Below are 26,525 nucleotides of genomic sequence, written 5' to 3' on the forward strand. Positions count from 1 at the left end.
GGCAGCCCCCTGCAGCTGGGAGGGCACAAGCAAAAATCAGTCCTCGCTGCTAAAGGCTGCAGGTCCACTGGAGGGAAAGAAGAGCCTCCAATCAGGTTAGAGATTACCCCTGAAGGCCCATCCAAGGGTGGGGGCGACTAGGCAAAGAGCAAAATACAATGCAATGCAATACTATATAATACAATAGCAGAGTGGGAAGGGACCTTGGAGGTCTTCTAGCCCAACCCCCTGCCTAGGCAGGAAACCCTATACCATTTCAGACAAATGGCTAGCCAACATTTTAAAGACTCCTAGTGTTGAGGCCTTCACAACTTCTGGAGGCAAGTTGATCCACTGATTAATTGTTCTAACTGTCAGGAAATTTCTCCTTAGTTCTAAGTTGCTTCTCTCCTTGATTAGTTTCCACCCATGGCGTCTTGTTCTGCCCTCAGGTGCTATGGAGAATAGTTTGACTCCCTCTTCTTTGTGGCAACCCCTGAGATATTGGAACACTGCTATCACGTCTCCCCTAGCCCTTCCTTTCATTAAACTAGACATACCCGGCTCTTTCTATAGCTCAATAGCAGCAGAACGTAGCATGTCTGCTGACTAAGCTGGTACAGCTTGGGCCACCACTTGGAAGGGTGGCTGCACATGTATGGATTCTGTACAAAAAGGGGCAACCCTTAAAAAAAAAGTTCCTGCAACTGTTCTTCATAGGCTTTAGCCTCCAGTCCCCTAATCCCCTTTGTTGCTCTTCTCTGCACTCTTTCTAGAGTCTCCACATCCTTTCTACATCATGGTGACCAAAACTGAATGCAGAATTCCAAGTGTGGCCTTACCAAGGCCTTATAAAGTGGTATTAACACTTCACGTGATCTTGATTCTATTCCTCTGTTTAGGCAGCCTAAAACTGTTTTGGCCTTTTTGGAAGCTGCTGCACACTGCTGGCTCATATTTAAATGGTTGTCCACTAGGACGCCAAGATCCCTTTCACAGTCATTACTGTGGAGCAAGGTATACCGTATCTGTGCATTTCGTTTATGTTGCCTAAATGTAGAACCTTACTTCATCGAATTTCATTTTATTAGATAGTGCCCAATGTTCAGGTGTATCAAGATCCTTCTGTATCTTTAGCCTGCATTGTGGAGTGTTGGCTATTCCTGCCAGCTTGGGGTCATCTGCAAATTTGATGAGTCCCCCCACTGATCAGCATTTAACAAACAGAGAGCTAACAGTCATTCTGGCTCCTTCTTATGACCGCTTGAGGTAATAGCATCCAACCACATTTGCAGCAGTACTTAAAGAAACAGTACTACCATCATGGCATATATATTGCTAACCCAACTGTTAGCTTACATACCTAACACCCTCATCCATATCACTGATGAAGATGTTGAAGAGTACTGGGCCCAACACAGAGCCTTGGGGTACTCCACTGCATACTTCCCTCCATGAAGAGACAGTTCCATCAAGGACTACACGTTGAGTGCGGTTGGTCAACCAGTTACAAAGCCATCCGGTGTAATGCTGTCTAACCCACATTCCTCTACTTTATTTAGTAGTAGGTTATGCTCTACCTTATCAGGACTTGCTGAAGTCCAAGTAAACTATATCGACGGCATTCCTCTGGTCCACTAGTTTTGTCACTTTATCTAAGAATGCAATAGGGTTAGTCTGGCATGATCTGTTTTTGTTGTTGTTGTTGTTGTTGTTGTTTTTGACAAACCCATGTTGGCTTTGGCTTTTGATCTGTTTTCTCCCTTTCTGAAGATGGGAACCACATCAGCAATCCTACTCCAGGATCTCTGAAAGATATAGTTCAGTTGTTTGGAGATCTTGTCTGCCAGTTCCTTCAAATCCCTGGGGGTGTAATCCATCCGGTCCTGAGAATTGGATCTTGTCTAGGGTAGACAGGTGCTCATTTACCATTTTCTTCCCTATCTCAACTTTGGTTCCTAATCTGATTTTTGTGGTGCTGGTTTTTTGACAGGTTGGACTGTTTTATCCCTTTGTGTAAAGACATATGCCAAACATGAGTTAAATAGTTCTGCTTTACCCATGATGCTTGTCACCTTTGGGCCACTTTCTCCCACAATGGACCAATTGTTTCCTTAATCTTCTCTTGTTTTTAACATGTGGAAGCATCTATGCCCCTTTTTGTTGTTTCCTTCTTTTACCTTTGTGGCAGGCCTCTTTCTTTATTGTGAGCTTTCCCTCACTTCATCTTTACACCAGACACTCAGGGCGGACACATTTGAACTCCGTCTGCCCTTTGCATTCAGAATATTTCTGACGCTAATCCTAGTCATAGAATCTTTTAGCCACCCTAGCCCGGGATGAAAGGGTCAACAGGCCCGGTCCCAATACCAGGAACCCACCACAAACTCAGAATGTGATGTACGACTATGAGAAATTGCAGAAGTACCTCAGATAGCCCATGATCTTAGCACAGCATTTGCTGAGGGCAAGAACACATATCAGGAGTGGGAAACATCAGAGCCGACTGGCTCAGCCAGACCGAGATGGACAATTTGGAGGGGAGGCTGCAGCCAGTAATCTTCGAGGAGCTGGCGGAGTGCTTCAGATGCCCGGAGGTCAACTTATTCGCCATGTCCCTCAACGCTCAGCTCCCGAGGTCTTCTCCAGGTACCAGCAACGGGGGCAGAAGGGGTGGATGACTCTGCGAAGCCCCTGGCCCGGGGTCTTCTGTATGCCTTTCCACCCTTACCCCTGATCCCAGGGTCCATACGGAAAATCCTTCGGGAGGGGCGGAAGGGGTTCGGTTGGCTCTCACTGGCCCCGGAGGCCGTGGTTTGCAGATCTCCAGTCGCTTTCAGGGGAGAGGCCCCTGGAGAATCCCCCAGGAGAGGATATCCCTCAACAGGGGTCGATGGAGCACCCAGACCTCAATGGCTCCAGCTGACCGCTTAGCTCTTGAGCGGAACATCCTGTGGAAAGACCTCTCCCCCCCCCCCCCCAGGGTGATACAGACTATCCAGACTGCCCGCACACCCTCCACAGAGTGTATTTATGGCTCCATGTGGCAGGGCCTTTGCCTCATGGTGTACTCCTGGGATACAATCCTATCCATACCTCAGTGCCACAGATCTGGACTTCCTCCAGGCAGGCCTGGACAGAGGGTTAGCTCCTAACATGATTAGGAGACAGGTTTCAGCCATCTCATCAGTTCTCCTGCGTGACAGGAACAGAGCTTGACTCACCATCCTATGGCAGGCAATTCTCAAGGGGGCTTCCAACCCCAAACCGCCCACGGTATTCAGGTACCCTTCCTGGGACATACACAGAGTAGGGACGCTCTAACAGGCGCTCCATTTGAGCCTTTACGAACAGTTTCCCTTAAGTTCCTGACTCTTAAGGTACCTTTCTGGTGGCTATCACCTCCGCCAGGCGGAGATCCGAGCTGCAAGCTCTGTCCACCAGGAGGATCTCTGCATCTTCCACCAAGACAGGGTGGGTACAACTGGATCCGTCCTCCATCCCATGGTGGGCCCCTGCTTCCATCGAGCCCAGGAACTGATTGCCCAAACTTCTGTCCAGACCCTTCTCACCCGTTGGAGAAGAAGTGGCACACTCTGGGCATAAGGAGGACTCTGAGGATTTACCTCAAGAGAAACCAAGCCAAACAAGAATATCTGAAGCTCTATTTGTCTCCTTCCACCAGGGTCCTGGGTAACAAGGTAACTTCCATCACAATAGGCAGGTGGTTGCGAACCTGCATTGCCACTGCATACCAATTGCAGGGCTTACAGACACCAATCATATCACAGCTCACTCCACGCGGAGCGCAGCCACATCCACGGCCTGGGCCACACAGGCATCCCCGGCTGAAATCTGCAGGGCAGCCACGTGGGCTTTCCCCTCTCCCTTTGTTAGGAACTATAAACTGGACTCTTTTGCCTTGGCAGAAGCCTCGTTTGGCCGCAGGGTGTTGCAGGCGGTTCACAGGGCGGGGCCCACGCCTCAACTGGCATGAGTGGGGGACATGGGGCCTCAGGGGTCTCCCTCCCAAGGGACGTGCAGGTTTTGGTACGTCCCATTCTGGATACTCCTCCCCCCCTCACTATGGAGAAAGGGCGTTGGTACTTACCTGATACGCCTCTTCTCATAGTGGGGGAAGGAGTATCCAGTCCCTCCCTGACTATGTTTGTATGACTAGGGGTTATGTTCATTGTTTATGAAGTTATATAAATATTGATATTGAAGACGATAAAAGCTAAGAACTGAATTAAGAGTCTGGAGTGAATGGTGCAACAAGTCGGATAGAGCTCTTTGTCAAATAATGGGGAATACCTGGTGGCCAGGGGGCGTTGCCCAAAGAGCTTATCTGACTCATCCAATCATGAGAGGACAAAGTCAACCCATTCTGGATACTCCTCCCCCCACTATGAGAAGAGGCATATCAGGTAAGTACCAACGCCCTATTTCAGCTCTTGGTTTTATCTTTTTTTAAAAGGTTTGGCATAGGTTGAAACAGGTCAAATGTATATTGTATATAGTACATCTGAAATCCAATAGATTTGTTATGAGTCAGCCTTAATTGTTTCCCATAGTCTCTACAACGGTATGATATGCTAACATTATCACTAGAAGGGTTAATCTCTACAGAGAAATTTGCAGAATTCACACTTAGTAGATATGCATTACAATAGTACTTATTTGATTTGTGAGCTGGGAAGATTCTTGATAGAGTGGCTCTAGTTTTTCTTGCAATATCATATCCCAGTCATCCACAACTTCTGTGTAATGAGTCCTGGTTGCCAAGGTTGAAGATAATATGCATAATTTTGCAATTATAGACTACTTCATTGAACCGAGGTGGCACAGTGGTAGGGTGCAGTACTGCAGGCCACTTCAGCTGACTGTTTATCTGCAGTTCAGCGGTTCAAATCTCACCGGCTCAAGGTTGACTCAGCCTTCCATCCTTCCGAGGTGGGTGAAATGAGGACCCAGACTGTGGGGGCATTTGCTGACTCAATTTGCTAAAAATCTGTAAACCGCTTAGAGAGGGCTGAAAGCTCTATGAAGTGGTATATAAGTCAAATGAATGAATGAATGAATGAATGAATGAATGAATGAATGAATGAATGAATGGTATATATCTGAAGCTCCTAATGCATGCCTTTTATTTACTTTGGAGATTCCACCACTGAATCATTCTGTGATGATGTTGTATCTGTCTTCAGGTCTTTTGTGAAAAACTTCAGACAGCAATCAGGTAAGCAAGGTGTTTCTAAATATAAATGGAGTTAGGGAGAAAATCTACCCTTGTTCTTGGTTGGGTTTCTTATCTGTCCTATTAAATCAAGTTTAAATTTTTACTAATTGATGATTAATTTGCAAACATATGCTACCCTGGCAATAGGAGCTGCCACAAAGAGGGAGGTGAAGCTAGTCTGCCAAAGCACCTGAGGACAGTACAAGAAGCAATAGGTGGAACTAATCAAGGAGAGAAGCAACTTAGAACTAAGGAGAAGTTTCCTGATGGTTAGAACAATTAATCAGTGGAACAGCGTGCTCCAAAAGTTGTAATGCTCCAACACTGGAAGTTTTAAAGAAGAGATTAGATAACCATTTTTCTGAACATGGTAATGCGTTTCCTGCCTAAGCACCAGATTGGACTAGAAGACCTCCAAGGTCCCTTCCAATTCTGGTTATTCTAAGAGAAATACTGGAAATTCTAAAAGATGTTCAGAGCTATAGATATTTTTCTGTATCCAGCATACACTCTGTTTCCTAAACACCTACATTCTCTGTTTTTCATCAGCAGTAAAACTATGAAAACAAGTTTTGTATAATTTTGAAAATGTGGGCATAATTGCAGAACATATTACAAAAAACAAATGCTGTAATTTTCAGTGGCAGATATTGCTCTGCCATGTGCAATCTTTCCGGCAGCTCCTTGCACTATTAGTTTTGATTTTGTTCATGTATATTTGTTCATGTTATGTTTGTTCATTTGGGATGTTAATTTCTATTGTGTTTACAATATTTAAAAGAGTAGCCCTCATTTTTGCATTGTTACCATAAAGAATGCTCTGTATAAACAGTTACCAGTAAACAAACTTTCCTTATGTGTTAGAACACATTTTGGCAAATTAGTTCTTGATGTGCTGCATTGTAGTACATGAGCTTTATTGTAAAAAATTAATTGAATATTGGATTGGACAACTACAGATTATGTAGCTGGAGGAACAGACAATTATTGTCCCCAGTAATTATTATTATAATTTATGTAATAGTATGTAAATTTCTATAAGTTTAGGAACTGTAATTATTTGTGCGCCTAAATAACTATAATTATTTGCAAGTGATGTCTAAATACTTTTTAATTGCATGCAATTTGTTAGAGAAGTTTATTGCATTGATGGGTATGTTTTTACTTATTTCAATAGTGCTTTTATAAGAGTGGTTTATTATTATCATCTATTATTTCTTTATTATAATAAATAATATCCCACCTTTTAAGATAAAGAATACTCAAAAAACATCTTATGATAAATATGAACAATTGTAAAGTCTCAGCAGTGAGTGTATCTGGCTGACTATGTTTGAGAATATAAGATAAGCAGGATTGAAGAATTTCAAGGACTTACAAAGGTTGTAAGTTAAACAAGAAGGTGGAAAAAAATCACCTTGAATAAAAGGTGTCATAACATCAATTTGTATTGTAGCTTCAAAAACTACATTGATGACTCTATGGATTCGCCAGGACTCAAGCTTGATTTACTTTTCTTAAATAAAAACTAAAAAATAAATACAAAAAGAAGGCAACTTCTATGATCAGTCCCCACTGTTAGTAGTAAAAACTTTCTGGGAGTTGGAGAGTCTAGCATGGAAGACCAGATAATTTCTAGAATATTGATGGCGATAACCATTGAAATGGCCTCTTTCAAGCATAGCCGTTAAACCATCGTTACTTATAGAAATCTGTTCTGTTTTTAATACTATAAGTCTCTTGTTATTTCCCTGTTAGAATCCTATAATATCCTCTAAAATCACCCAACCAGCATATGTAGCAAAATTTAAGAAAAGGAGATTATCTGCCAGTAAACACACCCTGTTTCTATGAAAATAAGACCTCTCCAGATAATAAGCCCAATCGGGCTTTTGAGTACATGCGCCAAAATAAGCCCTCCCCTGAAAATAAGTCTTCTCCAAAAATATTGCAACACAGCTGCAGCCATGAGGTGACCACACTCGCCACCTCCTGCACCTCAAAAATAAGACCTCCCAAAAAATAAGGCCAAGCGTTTATTTCAGGGGGGGTCAAAAGAAAATTAGACCCTGTCTTATTTTCAGGCAGAGAAAAATTTTTAAATCCCAGAGAACAGTAAGGAAAGACAAAGGATGGAAATCCTAAGTGAGACTCCAAAGCATAAACAGAAACTAAACATTTTTCTTTTTCTAAGGGTACCAACCAAGAACATGGAAGGATATTGTGGGGGGGTATTTTCCGCTTTCTTTTCTCCCCTTGAGAATGAGCAATCTTGAGCAGGAAGCAATGTCAATGCCCATGTCATAAATTGAAAGCCTAAATCCAGCCAACTCTGCTTTCCTTCAGGACTGTACATGTAGAATAATTCATTATGCTCTTCTCCTGTGCTTCACTTCTTCTAATTGCCATCTCATAAGAAATCTCTCTATGTCTGTCTCCTTATATATGATTCTCTTACATTACTGATACTATATCATTGGGATAGTACTGTTTGGCAGGTTGTTGGAAGAAGGTAACTGTACATTTGTCTGCTTCCCAAGTAGCTAGATCAGAAACAAGCATAGAGAAAATGTATCTTAAAATATTAACAACCGTTTGGGCAAGGATTATTATGCCTCCATAATCTAAACAAGGTATGCATTTGCAAGTTTGCGGTTTAGATTTCTTTAAATTAATGTTCAAAAACATAATGTGTTTGTGCTCAGAGACATGTGGATGAAGCAAGGCATCCAGTGAAGAGAGATTTCCATTTCTCCAACAATTTATTTTATTTATTTATGTATTTGTCAACATGTACAAGGTAACAGGTATTAGTGTAGACATGGACATTTCCGCATGAGATTGGTACAAATAGAGGGATATAAATAAGTATAACATGGCCATGAACACATGAAATGAGTACTTTTCAATGGGGACAGTAGGAATGGGATGGTAGGCACGCTAGTGCGCTTATGCACGCCCCCTTAGTGACCTCTTAAGAAAAGTGTGAGGTCCACGGTAGACAGTTTAAAGATATGGGGGTTTGAGGAACTAACAACGGAATCAGGTAGAGTGTTCCAGGCATTGACCACTCTATTACTGAAGTCGTATTTTCTGCAATCAAGTTTGGAGCGGTTTACTTTGAGTTTGTGTCTACAGTGAAATTCACTAAAGTCAGTAAGAGAGGTTTTCTTCATTATTTTCTACTTGGTATAGTATCTAACTAGATCATTATTATTTCTATTATTTCTATTCTCTTTTGCTGGGTTATTCTATTATTTCTATTCTCTTTTGCTGGGTTATTTCTGAGGAAAGTAAAATTGTTGAGCAGAAGAAAAATTAGAGAAGATTAATATGCTTCATAATTTGGTACAGACCCCTAGTGACTTAAATCAAAATACTTAAATAATTATCTCCTGAAGTACTAAGTAGCCTGGATGGTGAAGCCCTTCTGGTGATCGCTTGGGGGTGATCGCTTGGGTGATATAAAACTGAGACTTCCCAGTCACAAAATTTCATATAAAATTCCCTCATTAGAGAACTCTAATTAGCCTCACATTGCTGCATTTTAATGATAAATAAAATGTTCATTGAAACTAGAAACTGTACCACATTGGCACAGTGGTTAGAATGCAGTCTAATTCTGCCGGCTGCCGGCTGCCAGCAATTTGTCAGTTCGATTCTCACTGGTTCAAGGTTGACTCAGCCTTCCATCCTTCTGAGGTCAATAAAAAGTGGACCCTGATTGTTGGGGGAAATATACTGACTCTGTAAACTGTTTAGAAAGGGTTGTAAAGCACTGTGAAGCGGTATAAAAGTCTAAATGCTATCGCTATACATATTTTTATTTGGGCAGATATATTGGGTGTACATAGTGATGATAATAATAATAATAATAATAATAATAATAATAATAATGATGATGATGATGATTTGGACATTTTGGACCGAAAAACCAGGAAACTAATGACAATGCACTACAGTTTACATCCACGTGGTGATACTGATAGACTATATCTGCCCCCAAAATCAGGTGGCAGAGGATTATTACAAGTGAAGCAAACAGTTGAAGAAGAAAAACATGCACTGGCTGATTATTTAAAAGAAAGTCAAGAACATCTATTAATCGAAGTAAAGAACAAAAATCTACTGAAGGCCCAACAGACGAAACAAGAATACAGAAAAGATGTGATAAAATCAAGAATGAAGAGTTGGCAGAACAAAGCACTGCATGGCCAATTTCTGGAAAAAATAAAAGATAAAGTGGACAGTGAACAAACTTGGTTATGGTTAACAACAGGTACATTAAAGAAAGAAACGGAGTCACTAATCCTGGCTGCGCAAGAACAAGCTATCTGCACAAATGCCATTAAGGCCAAAATCGAAAAATCCTCTGATGATGCCAAATGCAGACTTTGCAAAGAAGCTGATGAAACTGTTGATCACATACTCAGCTGCTGTAAAAAAATCGCACAGACTGATTACAAATTGTGGCACAATTCAGTAGCGCAAATGATCCATTGGAATTTGTGCAAAAATTTTAATATAAAACAGCAACAAACTGGTGGGAACATCAGCCTGAAAAAGTCACTGAAAATCAGATGGTCAAGATCTTGTGGGATTTCCGTATACAAACCGACAAAATACTGGCGCATAATACACCAGACATCACACTGGTTGAGAAAAATAAGGTCACAATCATAGACATCGCAATACCAGGTGATAGCAGGGTCGCCGAGAAGGAACATGAAAAAATCGCAAGATACCAGGACTTAAAAATCGAAATTCAACGACTATGGCACAAACCAGCAGTGGTAATTCCAGTGGTAATTGGCACACTGGGTGCTATTCCAAAAGCACTGGAATTACATTTAAAACAGTTAAAAATTGACAAAATCACCATCAGTCAAATGCAAAAAGCCGCACTGCTTGGATCTGCACGCATATTACGAAAATACGTTACGACGTCCTAGGCCCCTGGGTGGGGCCCGACTAGTAACCAATGCCAAATCCGGCGAAACAACTGGCCGCTGTGATACAATTGTACAATAATAGCAGCAGCAGCAACCTCACAAAAATGTTTCAGCCCTTAAGTAAGGAGTCATGCATAAAAGCAGTCTTCTGTACACAAAAATATAGAGCCACACATATGACTGAGTGCCAGTTTGACACCCCTGCGCCTTGACAGTGCCTCTGGGCCTAGTTTCTGAAGGTCATTCCCACAGTATTGTTATAGTAAATCAGTTGAAGGAATATGTTCTTTTTATTGCACACAAATACTTAACTGCTATGTTTGTGAATGTTTTCAGCAATGTTTTTCCCTTCATTTTCACAAGTAACAGCACTAGTTATAATTTTGACCCCCATAATTGCATACAACTGATTTTTCTTGCCATGCCCTTGGAGAGGACTTCCTTTTTTTCTGGCTCATGGGAAAGTATGCAGTGCTTGCTTTTTCATTATCTCTGTGGAAGTGAACTTGCTATGCCTTGTGCTTCCATTTTTTTCAGTGAGAATCAGCAGTTGCAGCTTCTCTACCTGGAATGCATTCTTTCCATGCTGAATAGCTTCTCTTCTGGTATGCACCACCATAAAGGATTCACTGACCTCATCTGGTAAGTAGATGTGCTTTGAATGATGAGAAGAACAAAGTTTTAGCCTTGTAGAAATCTTCTTTGGCCTGTATATTTGAGCAGAAGTAATATCTGTTTAAGGGACATGGTGGCTCAGTGTTTAAGACACTGAATTTGTCGATCAGAAAGGTTGGCAGTTCAGCAGTTTGAATCCATAGTGCTGTGTAATGGAGTGAGTGCCCATTACTTGTCCCAGCTTCTGCCAACCTACCAGTTCGAAGCATATTAAAAAATGCAAGTAGAAAAAATAGGAACCACCTTTGGTGGGAAGTGTTCCATGTGCCTTCGGTGTTTAGTCATGCCACCCACATCACCACGGAGACTTCTTCAGACAGCACTGGCTCTTTGCCTTTGAAATGGAGATGAGCACCGCCCCCTAGAGTTGGGAACGACTAGCACATATGTGGAAGGGGAACCTTTACCTTTACCTTTAAAGAAGATGGGATATCATTTAGACAAATTAAATATTACTATCCCTATAGAGAATGTCATTTCCATTCCCATGGAGCTATAGAAAAATGAATTGGAAGCATCCTAGAAGAAACAGGGTAAACGGCAGAAATGTTATTCAAGGAGATCTCAAAATAGCTCATGGCTTGAACAAGTTATTTGAATATAAGTAGTTGAAAGGTAAATTTGTCATTTTAGTTTCCACCCACATTTTCCTTTGCACACTGGAGTTTGAAAATTTATCCTGTTGCTTGCTGGGTGGGAAGGCAGCTGGAGGCTTGGAAGTTTCAGATAGCTTGATCTCCCTGGCTTGCTGGGTGGAAAGGAGGCTGAAGGGCTATGAGGATCTTGAGGAGCAAGAAGCAGAGCTCAGGGGGTGGGAGTAACCATGGGAGGCTGGGGTTGGTGACCCTGGGCCTATGTAGGCCTCCAAGGGCCTCCCTTACCCCTGAGGCACTGGGTCCTCCATTTAACAAACAATTGCATTCATTTAATGTTTGTATCAAGGGGTGGTGTCGTTAAGTGAGGCCATTTTGTTTAACAGCTGTCCCGACATGCAACCCTAATGGGCAAGCTCCATATCTCTAAGACTATCTGTAATCTTTTTTTTTCTAGTCCAGCATTTGCTCACATTCTATACCTAAAGTGTATGAGTATGAAATAGGGACAAAAACCAGTCAAAAATCAATGAAAATTAAGGCACAGAGAGGAAGGGGGATGAAAGGTTGGTGAGCTAATTATCAAAACCTTAATTCTGTTTCTAATCATTCTGTGATTAGAATCTAACTGAATAATTCTCTGTTTCAGTCATTCCGATTATTCATTTTTTTCTAAAGAACTGTACTTTCTTTTCCAACATAAAACTATTTTAACAATCTCTTCAGACATTGTATCCTTCACTACTTCTCCCACACTATCTCTAATTTATTTTTATCAGGAAGCAGCTGTGTCCAGCCCTGATAGTAATCTTGGGCAATCCGGTTCATGATAAAACGATCACATCTGCTCACAGCAACACCAGTCATGAAGCTGATTCTCCTTCTTCCGGAGTCTCTGACCATGGCCGAGGATCAGGCTGCTCTACAACTGCCCCTGCCCTTAGTAGTCCTGTTGCACGGACTATCTACTACATTGCAGCAGAGCTTGTTCGGTTGGTGGGCTCAGTGGAGTCCATGAAGCCTGTTCTGCAGTCTCTCTACCATCGGATGCTTCTGTATCCTCCACCCCAGCACAGAGTAGAAGCTATCAAGATCATGAAAGAGGTGAATTTACACTCCCTGGTTGATTTTTAAATTTGTCGACTTAAATTGCAATTAAATTACGAGTTGCAAACCGTTTGGAATTTTGGAATATTCTTTATCAACACAATCATCTTGTGTGAGTGGACACACAAGAAATTTGTCTCAGGTGCATAAGCGCTAAGTGTACATACGAATAACAGAGTGATAAGTCATAGATTATAAATCATAAATATACAATGATAAAACATAAGATAAATAATAAGTAATAATAAGTAACAATATAATAATAAGCAACAATAGTTTAAGTAATAATTAAGTAATAATAACAATAAGCAAAAATAATAAGCATGAATAATAATTCATAAAATACTAATAGGAGGAGGTAATAGGGAAGATGAGAAGGATAAAAGCAATACAGCCCTACTACATGGGTAAATATCTTTAAACATAAGATAGTGCTTTGGGAATTCGGTGTTTAACAGAGTGATGGCATGGGGAGAAAACTATCTTTGTATCTAGTTGTTTTGGCAAGCAATGCCAGGTGTTTTTCTCTTATAAATTTATTTTGTCCTTGTGTTTATCTTCAATAATAAATTTTATAAAACAATGCTGTGTTCTTTTACAGTACGCTGCTTGGAGAATCCAAGCATGGGTTAAACTCAGCCAATCTGCCCAGGATTGAATTGAAACTTTAGCCACGCCTCTGGTGTTGCCTTGACTTGCCAGATTTTCAATTCAGTCAAAGCCCTGTGGACGCGCTTTAGTTTCTGTCAGTTCTGGACAGATTGCTTGTTCTCAATACTTCAATTTCTGAAGTTCCTTTAGTGTATTTTTTTTCCTCCCATTTTTTCTTCCACAGAGTGCAGGAGTGGTGAGCAGTACCTTTTAAAACTTCCCTTTTACAACTTTCTTGCTCTTTCCTCTTTATCCCGGGCTCCCATGATGTCCCGGGCTCGCTCAGGCACTGCGGAGGTCACTGGCGACTGCCGCTTGCAGCGTGGAGTCAGAGTGCTGATGCCTGCACAATCACGCTATTTTCCTCGCCTGCGAGTTTCCTTTTTTCCAGCAGGCATCTTTGTTGCCACTGTCTGTGCTCGCTTGGGAGCCAGCTGCTGGTGCGGAGCCTCGGCAGGCTTATTTCTTGCTTCTGGTGGCCATTTTGGCATGGCCACCATTTTGTTTTTCACTTTTCCCCGCGTTTCTTGCCTGCCGGTGCCATTTTACTGCCCCGCTCACAGCAGATCGTCGCAGCAGACCACTTGTCCGGACCTCTGGCGGGGTCTTTGTTTGGGATTGCTTCCCTCAAGACTTCCCTTGGCCACAGTGGTCAGACTCGTGACTAGAGGTGCACTAGTGCTGGGAGTGAGTGGCAGCTTCTCCAGGGTCCCCGGGGGCTTCAATGGCTGACCACGCAGATCTTTTTGAATGCCCCTCAGAGGGAGAAGGGGATCCAGTTCCCTCAAGTCACCTGGCCCCATAGTTGCCAATTCCTCGACCTCCCCATAGAGGTCACCCTGTGGAAGATAGGGGACCCGATCTGTCGGTTGAGATGCAAGATGTCATTGCCAGGGCCATATCCCAGGGCATTGAGAGAGGGATGCGCCAGCAGGGTAAACGCCTGCACAAGACCCATCACATTCAGACACCGTCCCCTCCCAAGGAGGTTGTACAACCCCTACGACCTGCTTATCCCCACTCCTCGTTGGATAGCGAGGACTCTGTTGGGAAGATATCCTTCCCAACCCTGAGCCTGAGTTCTCAGGGGATGAATCTGCTGCCCCTCATAAGCCTGCTTTCACCGTCTTATTTAAGCACACTAATTTCAAGACTATATTGAATAAGGCAAAAGCCTCTACCCATTTGAGCTCTACCACCCCAGAACAGGCTGCTCCTGATCCCTCGGACCTCAGTGAAGGTTTGTTCGAGAGCCTGTTCAGGCTCAGGAAATTGTGCCTATTCCCAAATTATTCCTCAACGTAGTGCAGAAACAATGGGCACAGCCAGCTACCCTTGCCACCCCCAGTGGTAGTGACAGGAGGTTGTACACAGTGGATGCTAGTCTAGAAGACCTGCTGAAGCTGCCCCCAGTGGATGAGCCGGTGGCTGCGCTCACTTCTTTCTCAGTGCTTCCTCCAGATCTCCTGGAGGGCCTCAAAGCAGAGGACAAGAAAGCAGAGAAGGCCTGTCATAAAGCTCATCAGGCGGCCATTTGGGCGATTAAGACGTCCGCCTCTGCTTCTTTCCTCTCCAGAGCCTCTCTCCTCTGGCTAAGACAGTTGCTCACTAAGATAGCAGACTTAGGCAGGATGTTAAGAAAATTATTGCAGCCACTGAATACACGGTGGACGCCACCTTGAACACCGCAAAGTTCGCTTCTAGGACCTTAGCTTCCAACATTACCACCCGTCGCCTTTTATGGCTTAGACATTGGAACATTGACATGAGGTCTAAGTGGAAGCTCGCTTCTGCCCCGTTCAAAGGGGGTAAGCTTTTTGGGGAGGCGTTAGATCCAGACCTCGTATAGAATAAGGACAAAAAGAAGATTATGTCCAAAAAATCTGATTGTAAGGGATCCACCTTTTATAGGAAGCAGCCCCTTCGGGCTTCGGACCGGCCCTCCACATTGGTTACCTACCAGAGGCTCTACCCCCATAATGCTGACAGGTCTCAGGACCATCAGTCCTTTCATGACAGAGGCCGCCAGCAGAGCTTCTCCAAGCAGCCCTTCCGCGGGGGGTCTGTTTCCAGACCCTTCTGCCGTTATAATTGACCATCAGTGGAGGGCTCCCATTGGCGAGCATCTTCAACTGTTCCACATCCAATGGGAGCACTCCACATCAGACCAGTGGCATAGGTCCAAACCATCCGCATAGGTCTGATCCTGGAATTCATCTCGCCCCCACCTCGTCACTTCATCTGGTATCCAACCCTCTCCTGCCCTCATGGAACAGGAGATCCTACACCTCAGGGAGATCAGGGCCATAGAACCGGTTCCACCCGGTCACGAGGGGACAGGGTTTTATTCCGTTCTGTTCCTTGTCCCAAAGAATTCGGGGTGGGGTGGGTGAAGGGGCATATTAGATCTAAAAAAGCTAAACCACCACATAGTGTACAAAAAATTCAAGATGCAGTCCCTACAATCCATCCTGGGCTGTATCAGGCCAGGGGACCTGTTAACGTCCATAGATCTGAAGGAGACTTACCTACACGTTCCCATCCACAAGGCCCACCGCAGGTTTCTGAGGTTTTTTTATGCAGGCCAGCACTTCCAGTACAGGACTCTGCCGTTTGGCCTGTCATAGGCCACAAAAACTTTCACAAAGATCCTAGCAGCGGTAGCAGCCTCCCTCAGATCGTGCCCAGTGCGCCTCCAATGCTACATGGCTGACATTCTCATCCAGTCATCATCCCACCAGCAAGCGACGCTAGACCTGCATTACATGATGACAGCCCTGCGAGACCACGGATTCTCTGTCAACCTAGAAAAGAGTCATCTGGAACCGACCACCAGGTTACAGCACCTCGGCACCATCATAGACACAGTTGCTTGTCAGGTCTTCCTGTCTCCTGACCGAATGACAAGCCTCAGAGCCCTTGTGCACCAAGTTCACCAGTCGTGACTTGTCCCAATTGTACAGCTGTCCCAACTGTTGGGCAAAATGATATCCTGTCTGTCCATTGTACCTTGGGCAGGACTTCACTCTCGTCGGCACCTCTTGCCACACCAGAGGCAAAACAAAGCAATTATTCAGCGCTGATTCCAGTTCCCTTCGAGTATGTCAGTCCTTCGGTTGGTGGATGACTTCCGCACTAACGAAGGGCTCCTTCTTCAGAGAGCCAGACCATCTTACCATCACGACGGACACCAGCCTGTTCGGCTGGGGGACTCACCTTCACAACCAAATAGCACAAGGCAGGTGGTCAGCGCCCGAGCTCACGCACAGCATCAACTGGCTGGAGTTGAGGGCGGCGAGGCTGGCTCTGCATCACTTTCAGACCGACATCCAGGATCACCACGTGATGATCCTCACAGACAATGTGGCAGCAAAAGCACACATAAACCGCCAGGGGGCCACTCGATCCAGTTTGCTGATGGTGGAGGCCGAGTTCCTGGGAAGGTGGGTGAAAAGACATCTGTGCTCACTTCAGACGGAGCACATATCTGGAGTGAACAACATCCAAGCGGATTGGCTAAGCAGGGCCACGGTCGACCACTCAGAGTGGTACCTGCACCCAGACATGTTCTGTCATCTGTCGCAGAGGTTTGGCCTACCGGTAGTCGATCTGTTCGCCGCCCCAGAGAACAGCCACCTATCAAGGTTCTTCACAAGGTTTTACCACCCGCAGGCAGAAGGGGTCAACTCCCTACATTGCCCCTGGTCGCCGGGCCTCCTATATTCATTTCCTCCACTGCCCCTTCTACCTAGAGTGATTTGTAAAATCCTGGAGGAGGGAGCAGAAGTTCTACTCGTGGCTCCTTTCTGGCCCAGGAGAACATGGTTTGCCGATCTTGTGAGTCTATCCATCAATCCACTTTGGCGAATTCCCCCGCATGAGGTCTCTCTCAGCCAGGATGCTCTACAACACCCAGAGCCCCAGTGGCTACAACTAGCCATTTGGCACTTGAGAGGGACTTCCTGAGCAGGGGCAGTTTTTCCATCAAAGTCATACACACCATTCAGGCGTCCAGAAGACCTGCTATGACCAGAATTTATGAATCCACCTGGAGATCCTTTGAAGGATGGTGCGCTGCACATGAGATAACACCAACTGCAACTACTGTTCCCCAGGTTCTGGACTATTTACAAGATGGACTTGACCAGGGCCTAGTACCTAACACCCTCAGGTGCCAGGTGGCTGCCTTATGCACAATGCTTGCGCGTGACAGTCATTCATCACTTGGACGACACCCCGTCATCCATAGCTTCCTGCAGGGTGCCACAAATCTTAGACCACCAGTTGTCCATAGGTTCCCGTCATGGGAACTTGAGGTAGTGTTATGGGCCCTGATATCTGTGCCCTTTGAGCCTCTACGTTCCGCCAGCCTGACCTTTAAGACAGCTTTCCTAATTGCCATCACATCTGTGCAACGAATCTCGGAGCTCTGTCAGTTAGGGAGGACTTGTGTCTAATTCATCCTGACAGAGTGGTCCTTCGTCTGGATCTGAAGTTTATTCTCAAGATCAACTCCTGATTTCACTGTGCCCAGGCAGTCATTCTGCCGGACTTTTGTCCTCATCCCAGACACCCGAGGGAAAGAAGATGGCACATGCTTGATGTCTGCCGCACTCTTCGCAAGTACATCAAGCGCACGGCTATTTTTCAGCGTTCTGAATCACTTTTTGTCTCTTTTCAGCCTGCTTCCCAAGGTTGTAAAATCTCTTCATCCACCATTGGTCGTTGGCTGCAGGCGTGCATCTCCCTCACTTACGTCTTGCAACCCAGACCAGTGCCACACCCTATCACCGCACATTCTACATGGAGTGCAGCTACCACAGCGGCCTGGGCCACCCAGGCACCAATAGAAAAGATATGCAGAGCTGCTACTTGGACTTCCTTATCTCTGTTCATTTGGAACTATAAATTGGACAAGTTCGCTTCTGCGGAGGGGGCTTTTGGAAGACGAGTTCTGCAGGGGATCCATAACAGTGGAGAGACCCTGGACTCTTCAGCTTCCCGTCCTAGTGACATTTAGCTTGGGTATGTCCCATGCTTGGACTCTCCAAGCAGCGTACTGGAAAATGACATTTGGCTTACCTGAAGGGTCATTTTCAGTACGCTGCAAGGAGAGTCCAACCCCACCCTGGGGTCTTTCTCCACTTTCAAAGACTATTTGGACCTGTTGTTTATGGACTGTTTTGGACTTCTTATCAATGTGCACAGTTCCATGCCGTCATTGAAAATCTGGCAAGTCAAGGCAACACCAGAGGTGTGGCTAAAGTTTCAATTCAATCCTGGACAGATTGGCTGAGTTTAACCCATGCTTGGACTCTCCTTGCAGCGTACTGAAAACGACCCTTCAGGTAAGCCAATGGTTATTCTTTGCACGAATTCGTGAATAACTTTTGACAAATTGATTTCAAGATTAACTGGAAAAAGTTTATTTCTTTATTAAATTTATATGCTGCCCAATTCAAAGTGACTTTAAAAATGTATTTATTGGATGTTGCTAAATTGCATTGTATTTAGATACTTGGAAGTCCTCGGCGGCTTTGTGATTTAGCAGGTCCCTGCTCTACAGAACCAGAATCAAAAAAGAGATCCATTTCAAAAAGAAAATCCCACCTGGACCTTCTTAAACTGTATGCATCTCATTATTTGACAATGTTTGATAACTGTATTGCTTGAAACAAATATTTTGTTTTTCTTTGACTGTATTTAATTCAACAGACTTTCTATAATTGTAATTAGCATAGACTTCTTCAATTGAGTGTGCAGAGCTAAAAGACTTAGAATCTGTTAAATAATTATAAAATATACTGCAGGTATGCATCATGGATATTCTGAGACAAGAGGGGGGAGGGGAATCTTAATTAGAGCAGGATTTTGCTTTTGGAATACCATCTATGACTTCTTGATTAGGCAAGCATTTGTTTTATCAGTTGGATGCCTTTGTTAATTAATCACATGGTTAATCAAATGCTAGCTCATCACCAAAGAGATGAAGCCATCCTTCCTTTTTATGGTATAAATTCTTTATCTATTGTATAATTGACTTTAGGAGGCATAAAAGTGAAGAGTGGTTTATCTTATGAGCCACAGTGGTGCAATGGTTAGAATGCAGTACTGCAGCCTGCTGACTGCCGGCTGCCTGCAATTTGGCAGTGCAAATCTCACCAGGCTCAAGGTTGACTCAGTCTTTCATCCCTCCGAGGTGGGTAATATGAGGACCCAAATTGTTGGGGGCAATAGGCTGACTTTGTAAACTGCTTAGAGAGGGCTGTAAAGCACGGTAAAACAATATATAAGTCTAGGTACTATTGCTATCTTTCTTCACACTGTAGAATCTTGGATGGGATGACGGAAGCCTGCATAAAAGGTGGCATTGAAGCCTGTTATGCCTCAGTATCCTGCGCCTGTGCCCTGCTTGGAACTCTGGATGAGCTAAGTCAAGGAAAGGGCCTTGATCAGGAGCAAGTACATCTGCTTCTCCGGAGGCTGGACGAGTTAAAAGAGGGGGCTGAGACCAGTAGAGATTCCATGGAGATCAACGATGCTGATTTTAGGTGGCAAAGACGTATCCTGTCATCGGAACATGCCCCCTGGGAGCCAGGCCATGAGAAGAGTCCTGACATTAGTATTAGTGTTACCACAGATACCGGTCAGACAACCCTGGAAGGAGATATGGGACAGACAACCCCAGATTCTGACATTCGTAAAAATTCTTTGCAATCCCCAGCTGGACAAGCAGGCAAAGAAATTCATTATAAAGAGCCAGAATCAGAAACAATTGACCAACCGGATGTAGTTCAACGGAGCCATAATGTTGTCTATCCAGATATAACTAATTTCCTTTCTGTTGATTGCAAGGTCCGTTCGTGTGGATCTAGATACAGCGAGAGTAATTTCAGTGTTGAAGACCAAGATCTTTCCAGAACTGAATTTGATTCATGTGACCAGTATTCCATGGCAGCAGAAAAAGATTCTGGAAGATCAGATGTGTCGGATATAGGTTCAGATAACTGTTCTTTAGCTGATGAAGAACAGACGCCACGGGACTGTCCGGGTCACAAGTCTTTACGAACTGCTGCCCTTTCCTTGAAGCTACTTAAGAACCAGGAAGCAGATCAGCAAAGTGCCAGGTTGTTTATTCAGTCTCTTGAAACTCTCCTTCCTCATCTTATAGCTGTTGCTACAGTAGAAGAGGTAGATTTGGCTCTCCAGAACTTTTCTTCAAGTTTTTGTTCAGGTTTGTAAGCTGCTCACTTACTTTCCCATTGATATTCTATTATTGTATTAGAACAGGGGTGTCAAGCTCAAGGCCCATGGGCTGGATCCGGCCTGCGGGGTGCTTAAATCTTGCCCACAGGACTGGCCTGGAGATAACAAAGGACTAGCCCACGGTGCCTCTGCCAGCCAAAATGAGCCATGGGGGGTGGGGCATGAGCAGCCCCGCCACATCCATTTCCACCCCCCCCCCAATGCACTGTTTTGGCTGGCAAAGTGCTGCAGGAGGCCATCCAGGCAAAAAAATGGGGTACAGGAAGGTCACAGGTGGCCATCCCGTGCCCCCTTTTAGATGGCAGGGTGTTGCAGGAGGTGTCCGTCCCGTCGCCTCTGCCCCGGGCTGGCCTGTGGAGGAAAACAATGCTGATCTAGCACACATGCCACAGTTTTGCCATCACAGGTATAGGTAGTATGCAAAGTCAGTACAATTATTTATTTTGATTTTCTTTATCATATTGCTAGTGGGAGATTGGTGCATGTGCTTGAGAGAAACAGAGCCCCATCTAAAATTATCCAGAAAACCATCACTAAACCCAAAGTTACACAATGCAGCACTGTAGCCATTACTCTAGCCATTTTACTCTTTTCTAGACGGTTTCAACAGTGCAAGTTATCATTATTTTCTACGAATTAAAAAATGACTGAAACTTGGTTCTTGTGCATAATCCCATCTCTCTATATTTAATTAGACATGATGCATTCTCCAGGAATTGAAGGGAATGTCAGCTTTAACTTCCAGAACCTGATGAACGCAGATAGCCTCTACGCAGTCTCTCACTACATACTCCTGCTGAACCTGAAGCTGTCAAACGCAGAATACTATCGGAAGAAACCTGCCCAGTCCCCTGTATTATTGGTGAGGTCAAAGCCTGCTTTGACCCCTACAGTGATGAACATGTTGCACTTGGCCACATCCCGCTCTGTAAATCTCCAGGTCAATGATCAGATTTACCCTTTCTTCAGCTCATGAGTGTGAACAGAATAATCACAGTCACTGTATCAGAGATCAGTTACTGAAACACGGAACATAGCTGCATGAATTTGAAGAAGAGGGATGCATGAAATATCATAGAGATTAAGATGTCTGTTTACTCTGTTTCAGTGGTTTAGGGTTTAGGTTTTTTTGAAAAGCAGAAAATAAATCCAAAATTAAAAATGAATGCAACCTTTCCTTCCTGATTCAAACCCAGGGAAAGGGACAATAAGGCCATTCTTTTTTTGATGTACAGAAGGTCATAGTGCCCTGAGTTCAGCCAAAGACTAAATTGCTAAGAAACCTAAAGAAAAGGAAATAATCATTCAGTGAGAGAAAATGAAAGGGGAGCACACAAAACTAACACTCAGTGCTCATGTATAATTTGATATTACCTCAAAATGGCAAGAGAGGGTGGTGGTGGGGTGCTGAGGCTCACTTTGTAAACATAGCCATACTTTTATCTCTGTTGGGTGTTGTATGTCACATTTGTGTGTGTAAATTTACTTAAGAAAGAAACAATATATCTAGCTCAAGGGTGTCAAACTCCTGACAGCATCTCATGACGTATTGGGACTCCCCCCCCCCCCTTCGCTACACTGTGCACAGTTTGACAGCTCTGATCTAGCTGTATCTTACTGACAAAATGAATGCTCTTTCATTCTGCAGAAGGAATTCATGAAACAGGTCCAATCCAGTGGGGTTCTGATGGTATTTTCTCAGGCCTGGGTTGAAGAACTTTACCATCAAGTATTGGAGAGAAATCTTCTTGGGGAAGCTGGTTATTGGGGAAATCCTGAAGAACATAGCCTTCCACTCATTACTATGCTGACAGGTTGGTTCCATGATAGTGTTGCCCTTTGAATACTATATAAAAACAACATGTCTGCTAGCATGAAAATAAATGCATTTATACCAGTGTTTAATACATTAGAAATAAATAACAGAATAACAGAGTTGGAAGGGACCTTGGAGGTCTTCTAGTCCAACCCCCTGCCTAGGCAGAAAACCCTATACCATTTCAGACAAATGGCTATCCAACATCTTCTTAAAGACTTCCAGTGTTGGGGCATTCACAACTTCTGGAGGGAAGCTGTTCCACTGATTAATTGTTCTAACTGTCAGGAAATTTCTCTTCAGTTCTATGTTGCTTCTCTCCTTGATTAGTTTCCACCCATTGCGTCTTGTTCTGCCCTCAGGTGCTATGGAGAATAGTTTGACTCCCTCTTCTTTGTGGCAACCCCTGAGATATTGGAACACTGCTATCATGTCTCCCCTAGACCTTCTTTGTCATTAAACTAGACATATCCAGTTCCTGCAACTGTTCTTCATATGCTTTAGCCTCCAGTCCCCTAATCATCTTTGTTGCTCTTCTCTGCACTCTTTCTACAGTCTCCACATCTTTTCTACATTGTAGTGACCAAAACTGGATGCAGTATTCCAAGTGTGGCCTTACCAAGGCATTATAAAGTGGTATTAACACTTCACATGATCTTGATTCTATCCCTCTGTTTATGCAGCCTAGAACTGTGTTGGCTTTTTTGGCAGCTGCTGCACACTGCTGGCTCATATTTAAATGGTTGTCCACTAGAATTCCAAGATCCCTCTCATAGTTACTACTATTGAGTAAGGACCACCTATACTGTACCTGTGCACTTTGTTTTTCTTGCCTAAATGTAGAACCTAATTTTCTTCACCATTGAATTTCATTTTGTTAGATAGTGCCCAATGTTCAAATTTGTCAAGATCCTTCTGTATCTTAAGCCTATTTTCTGGAGTGTTGGCTATTCCTGCCAACTTGGTGTCATCTGCAAATTTGATGAGTTCCCCATTTATCCCCTTGTCCAAATCATTGATGAAGATGTTGAAGAGTACTGGGCCTAAAACAGAGCCTTGGGATACTCCACTGCGTACTTCCCTCCATGTAGATGCAGTTCCGTTGAGGACTACACATTGAGTATGGTTGGTCAACCAGTTATGAATCCATCTGGTGGTGATGCTGTCCAACCTACATTCTTCTACTTTATCTAGTAGTAAGTTATGGTCTACCTTATCACATGACTTACTGAAGTCCAAGTAAATTATATCGACAGCATTCCTCTGGTCCATTAATTTTGTCACTTTGTCAAAGAATCCAATAAGATTAGTGTGGCATGATCATGAAATGTTATGGGGATCCATCTAATACTGCACCCTTCTAAAATGATTTGTGAGTGAGCTATTAGACTTAATTACTTCAAATTGCTGTCCATGACTTTGCCACTGCTGCTGAGATGAAAGAAAAATCAAGAGTGATACATCACAGATGATTTATTCAGATGTTTCCTTTGCAGGCATTGATGGCTTGGGAAGCAGTGCAATAGGTGGGCAGCTGATGGCTTCGGCTTCCAAACAATCTCCTCTCTCCCAGACCTGGAAACCAGATGATACATTGATGGCAGGTGAAGGGATGTGCATAGTGGGCAGCATGGCTCACATGTCATATATCAGTGTCATATTTTAGGTTAGAGATGTAGCCATTGATTATAGGCAAATGTTTCCTTTTTGGTGTCTTGATATCTGTCTGTGTGATACAGATGTCATTTAAAATCTGGTTCCAGCTTTTTATTGTGACAATGAACTATAGTTTTTTTTCCTTCCATTTGGAGCATTAACATTATGGTTCATTAAAATGTACATTGTGGGGGGAAATGTGTGCTTAATTTTTGAATCATTCACAACCTTTGAAATAATTATTCATTTTCTTTCTATTTCTTTCTCACTCTTGGCCTCGCCTTGTCCTTGGGTTATGAAAATCTCCTTTCTGCCCTTCTATTAGCTCCAGAGGGGAGGGGGTGGAATGATCTCAAAAACCTCCATGGAAGCTATTTTGCTGAGCTAATGTCAATATGATGGACAGAATTTCCATCAGGATCATGGTGGGAGGAAATTACGGTTCCCCTCCCATTCCTAGATATAACTTCTGATTAAATATTTAGCATAGTTGGAATAATTCCTAAGACTGTCTTTCATTTTTCTTTGCTTCAGGAGTTGCTTTCGCCCGATACCTTCTAATTGGTTGCTGGAAGAATTTGATTGATACCTTATCAACACCTCTGACTGGCCGCATGGCAGGGAGCTCCAAAGGATTAGCATTCATTCTTGGAGCTGAAGGCATCAAGGAGCAGAACCAAAAGGAGAAGGATGCCATCTGCATGAGTTTAGATGGGCTAAGGAAGGCAGCTCGGCTCAGTTGTGCTTTAGGTAAACTGTATTCATTGGCCTAGTCTTCATTTTCAGATAAATCTGTGCACTCTTTCAGTATCCAATAAGGAAGCTTCAACAAAGGAGAACAATAAACTATGTGATTTTTCTCCTTCTGGGCTACTAGATGTTTTTGCATGGTTAGGTTAGGTTTATTCAACTTGTATGCCGCCCTATTCCCGAGGGACTCAGGGCGGCTAACAAACCAAAGGGAAGGAGAATACAAACAGAACACAAGACAAACAAAATTAAAAACAAAACAACAGTCACAACAGTTTAAGTGGGGCCGGGAACTCGTCAGCCCCAGGCCTGCCGGAACAGCCAGGTCTTAGTGGCTTTGCAGAAAGCCGGAAGGGTGGTGAGGGTCCGGATCTCCACGGGGAGATCGTTCCAGAGGGCTGGAGCAGCCACAGAGAAGGCCCTCCCCCAAGGGGTCGACAGTCGACATTGGCTAGCGGATGGTATTCGGAGGAGGCCTAATCTGTGGGATCTAATTAGTCGTAGGGAGGTGATTGGCAGGAGGTGGTCTCTCAAGTACCCAGGTCCAATACCATGTAGGGCTTTAAAAGTAACGACTAGCACCTTGAAGCGTATCTGGAGACCGACAGGTAGCCAGTGCAGCTCGCGGAGGATAGGTGTGACATGGGTGTACCGGGGTGCACCCATAATCGCTCGCGCGGCTGCATTCTGGACAAGCTGAAGTCTCTGAATGCTCTTCAGGGGCTGCCCCATGTAGAGCGCGTTACAGTAATCCAGTCTTGAGGTCACAAGGACGTGACTGTTCTAAGGGCCCCCCGGTTCAGGTAGGGTCGCAATTGGTGCACCAGGTGAACCTGGGCAAATGCCCCCCCTGGTCACAGCCGACAAATGGTGTTCTAAAGTCAGCTGTGGGTCGGGGGACTCCCAAATTGCGAACCCTGTCTGAGGGGCGTATAATTTCACCCCCCAGCCTAAGAGATGGAGTACAAGGCCAATTTTTGGGAGGGAACAGCAATAGCCACTCGGTCTTGTCGGGATTGAGAGCAAGCTTGTTCGTCCCCATCCAGATCCTAACAGCCTCCAGGCACTGACACATCACTTCAACCGCTTCACTGAGTTGGCACGGGGCGGACAGGTACAACTGTGTGTCGTCCGCGTGTTGGTGGTATTTTATCCCGTGCCGGTGAATGATCTCACCCAGCGGCTTCATGTAGATATTGAATAGGAGGGGGGACAGGACCGAACCCTGCGGCACCCCATAATTAAGGGGCCTAGGGGTCGATCTCTGCCCTCCAACCAACACCGACTGTGACCTGTCCGAGAGGTAGGAGGAGAACCACCGAAGAACGGTGCCTCCCACTCCCACCTCCCACAACCGCCGCAGAAGGATACCATGGTCGATGGTATCGAAGGCCGCTGAGAGGTCAAGGAGCACTAGGATGGAGGAGTGACCCCCATCCCTGGCTCTCCAGAGATCATCGCTCAGCGTGACCAAAGCAGTTTCCATGCTGTAGCCAGGCCTGAAATCAGACTGAAAGGAATCCAGATAATCGGTTTCATCCAAGGACCGTCGGAGCTGAAATGCCACCACTTTCTCAACCACCTTCCCAACAAAGGGGAGGTTGGAAACTGGACGGTAGTTACTCAAGATGGCTGGATCCAGGGACGACTTCTTCAGGAGGGGTCTCACCACCGCCGCCTTTAAGAGGGGCGGGAAGGATCCCTCCCGGAGAGAGATGCTAACTATCGCCTGGATCCAGCCACGTATCACCTCCCTGCTGTTCGCAACCAGCCAGGAGGGGCACGGGTCCAGTAAACAAGTGGAGGCACTCACAGCTCCCATGGCCTTGTCCACGTCCTCA

The 26,525-nt window shown here is 44.4% G+C and overlaps 1 protein-coding gene across 1 annotated transcript in view; it reads left to right on the forward strand.

Annotated features, from left to right (window-relative positions):
* ARFGEF3 (ARFGEF family member 3) overlaps positions 1-26,525 on the forward strand; it is a 133,356-nt gene that overhangs the window by 54,745 nt on the left and 52,086 nt on the right. Inside the window, 10 exon segments of the mRNA XM_032215353.1 lie at positions 5,141-5,182; positions 5,185-5,218; positions 10,708-10,812; positions 12,218-12,542; positions 18,711-18,823; positions 19,526-20,430; positions 21,158-21,324; positions 22,111-22,276; positions 23,775-23,882; positions 24,469-24,684. Of these exon segments, the coding sequence (XP_032071244.1) occupies positions 5,141-5,182; positions 5,185-5,218; positions 10,708-10,812; positions 12,218-12,542; positions 18,711-18,823; positions 19,526-20,430; positions 21,158-21,324; positions 22,111-22,276; positions 23,775-23,882; positions 24,469-24,684 (2,181 nt within the window).

Source organism: Thamnophis elegans, chromosome 4 (genome assembly GCF_009769535.1).
Source record: "Thamnophis elegans isolate rThaEle1 chromosome 4, rThaEle1.pri, whole genome shotgun sequence".
Classification (NCBI taxonomy): Eukaryota; Metazoa; Chordata; class Lepidosauria; order Squamata; family Colubridae; genus Thamnophis; species Thamnophis elegans.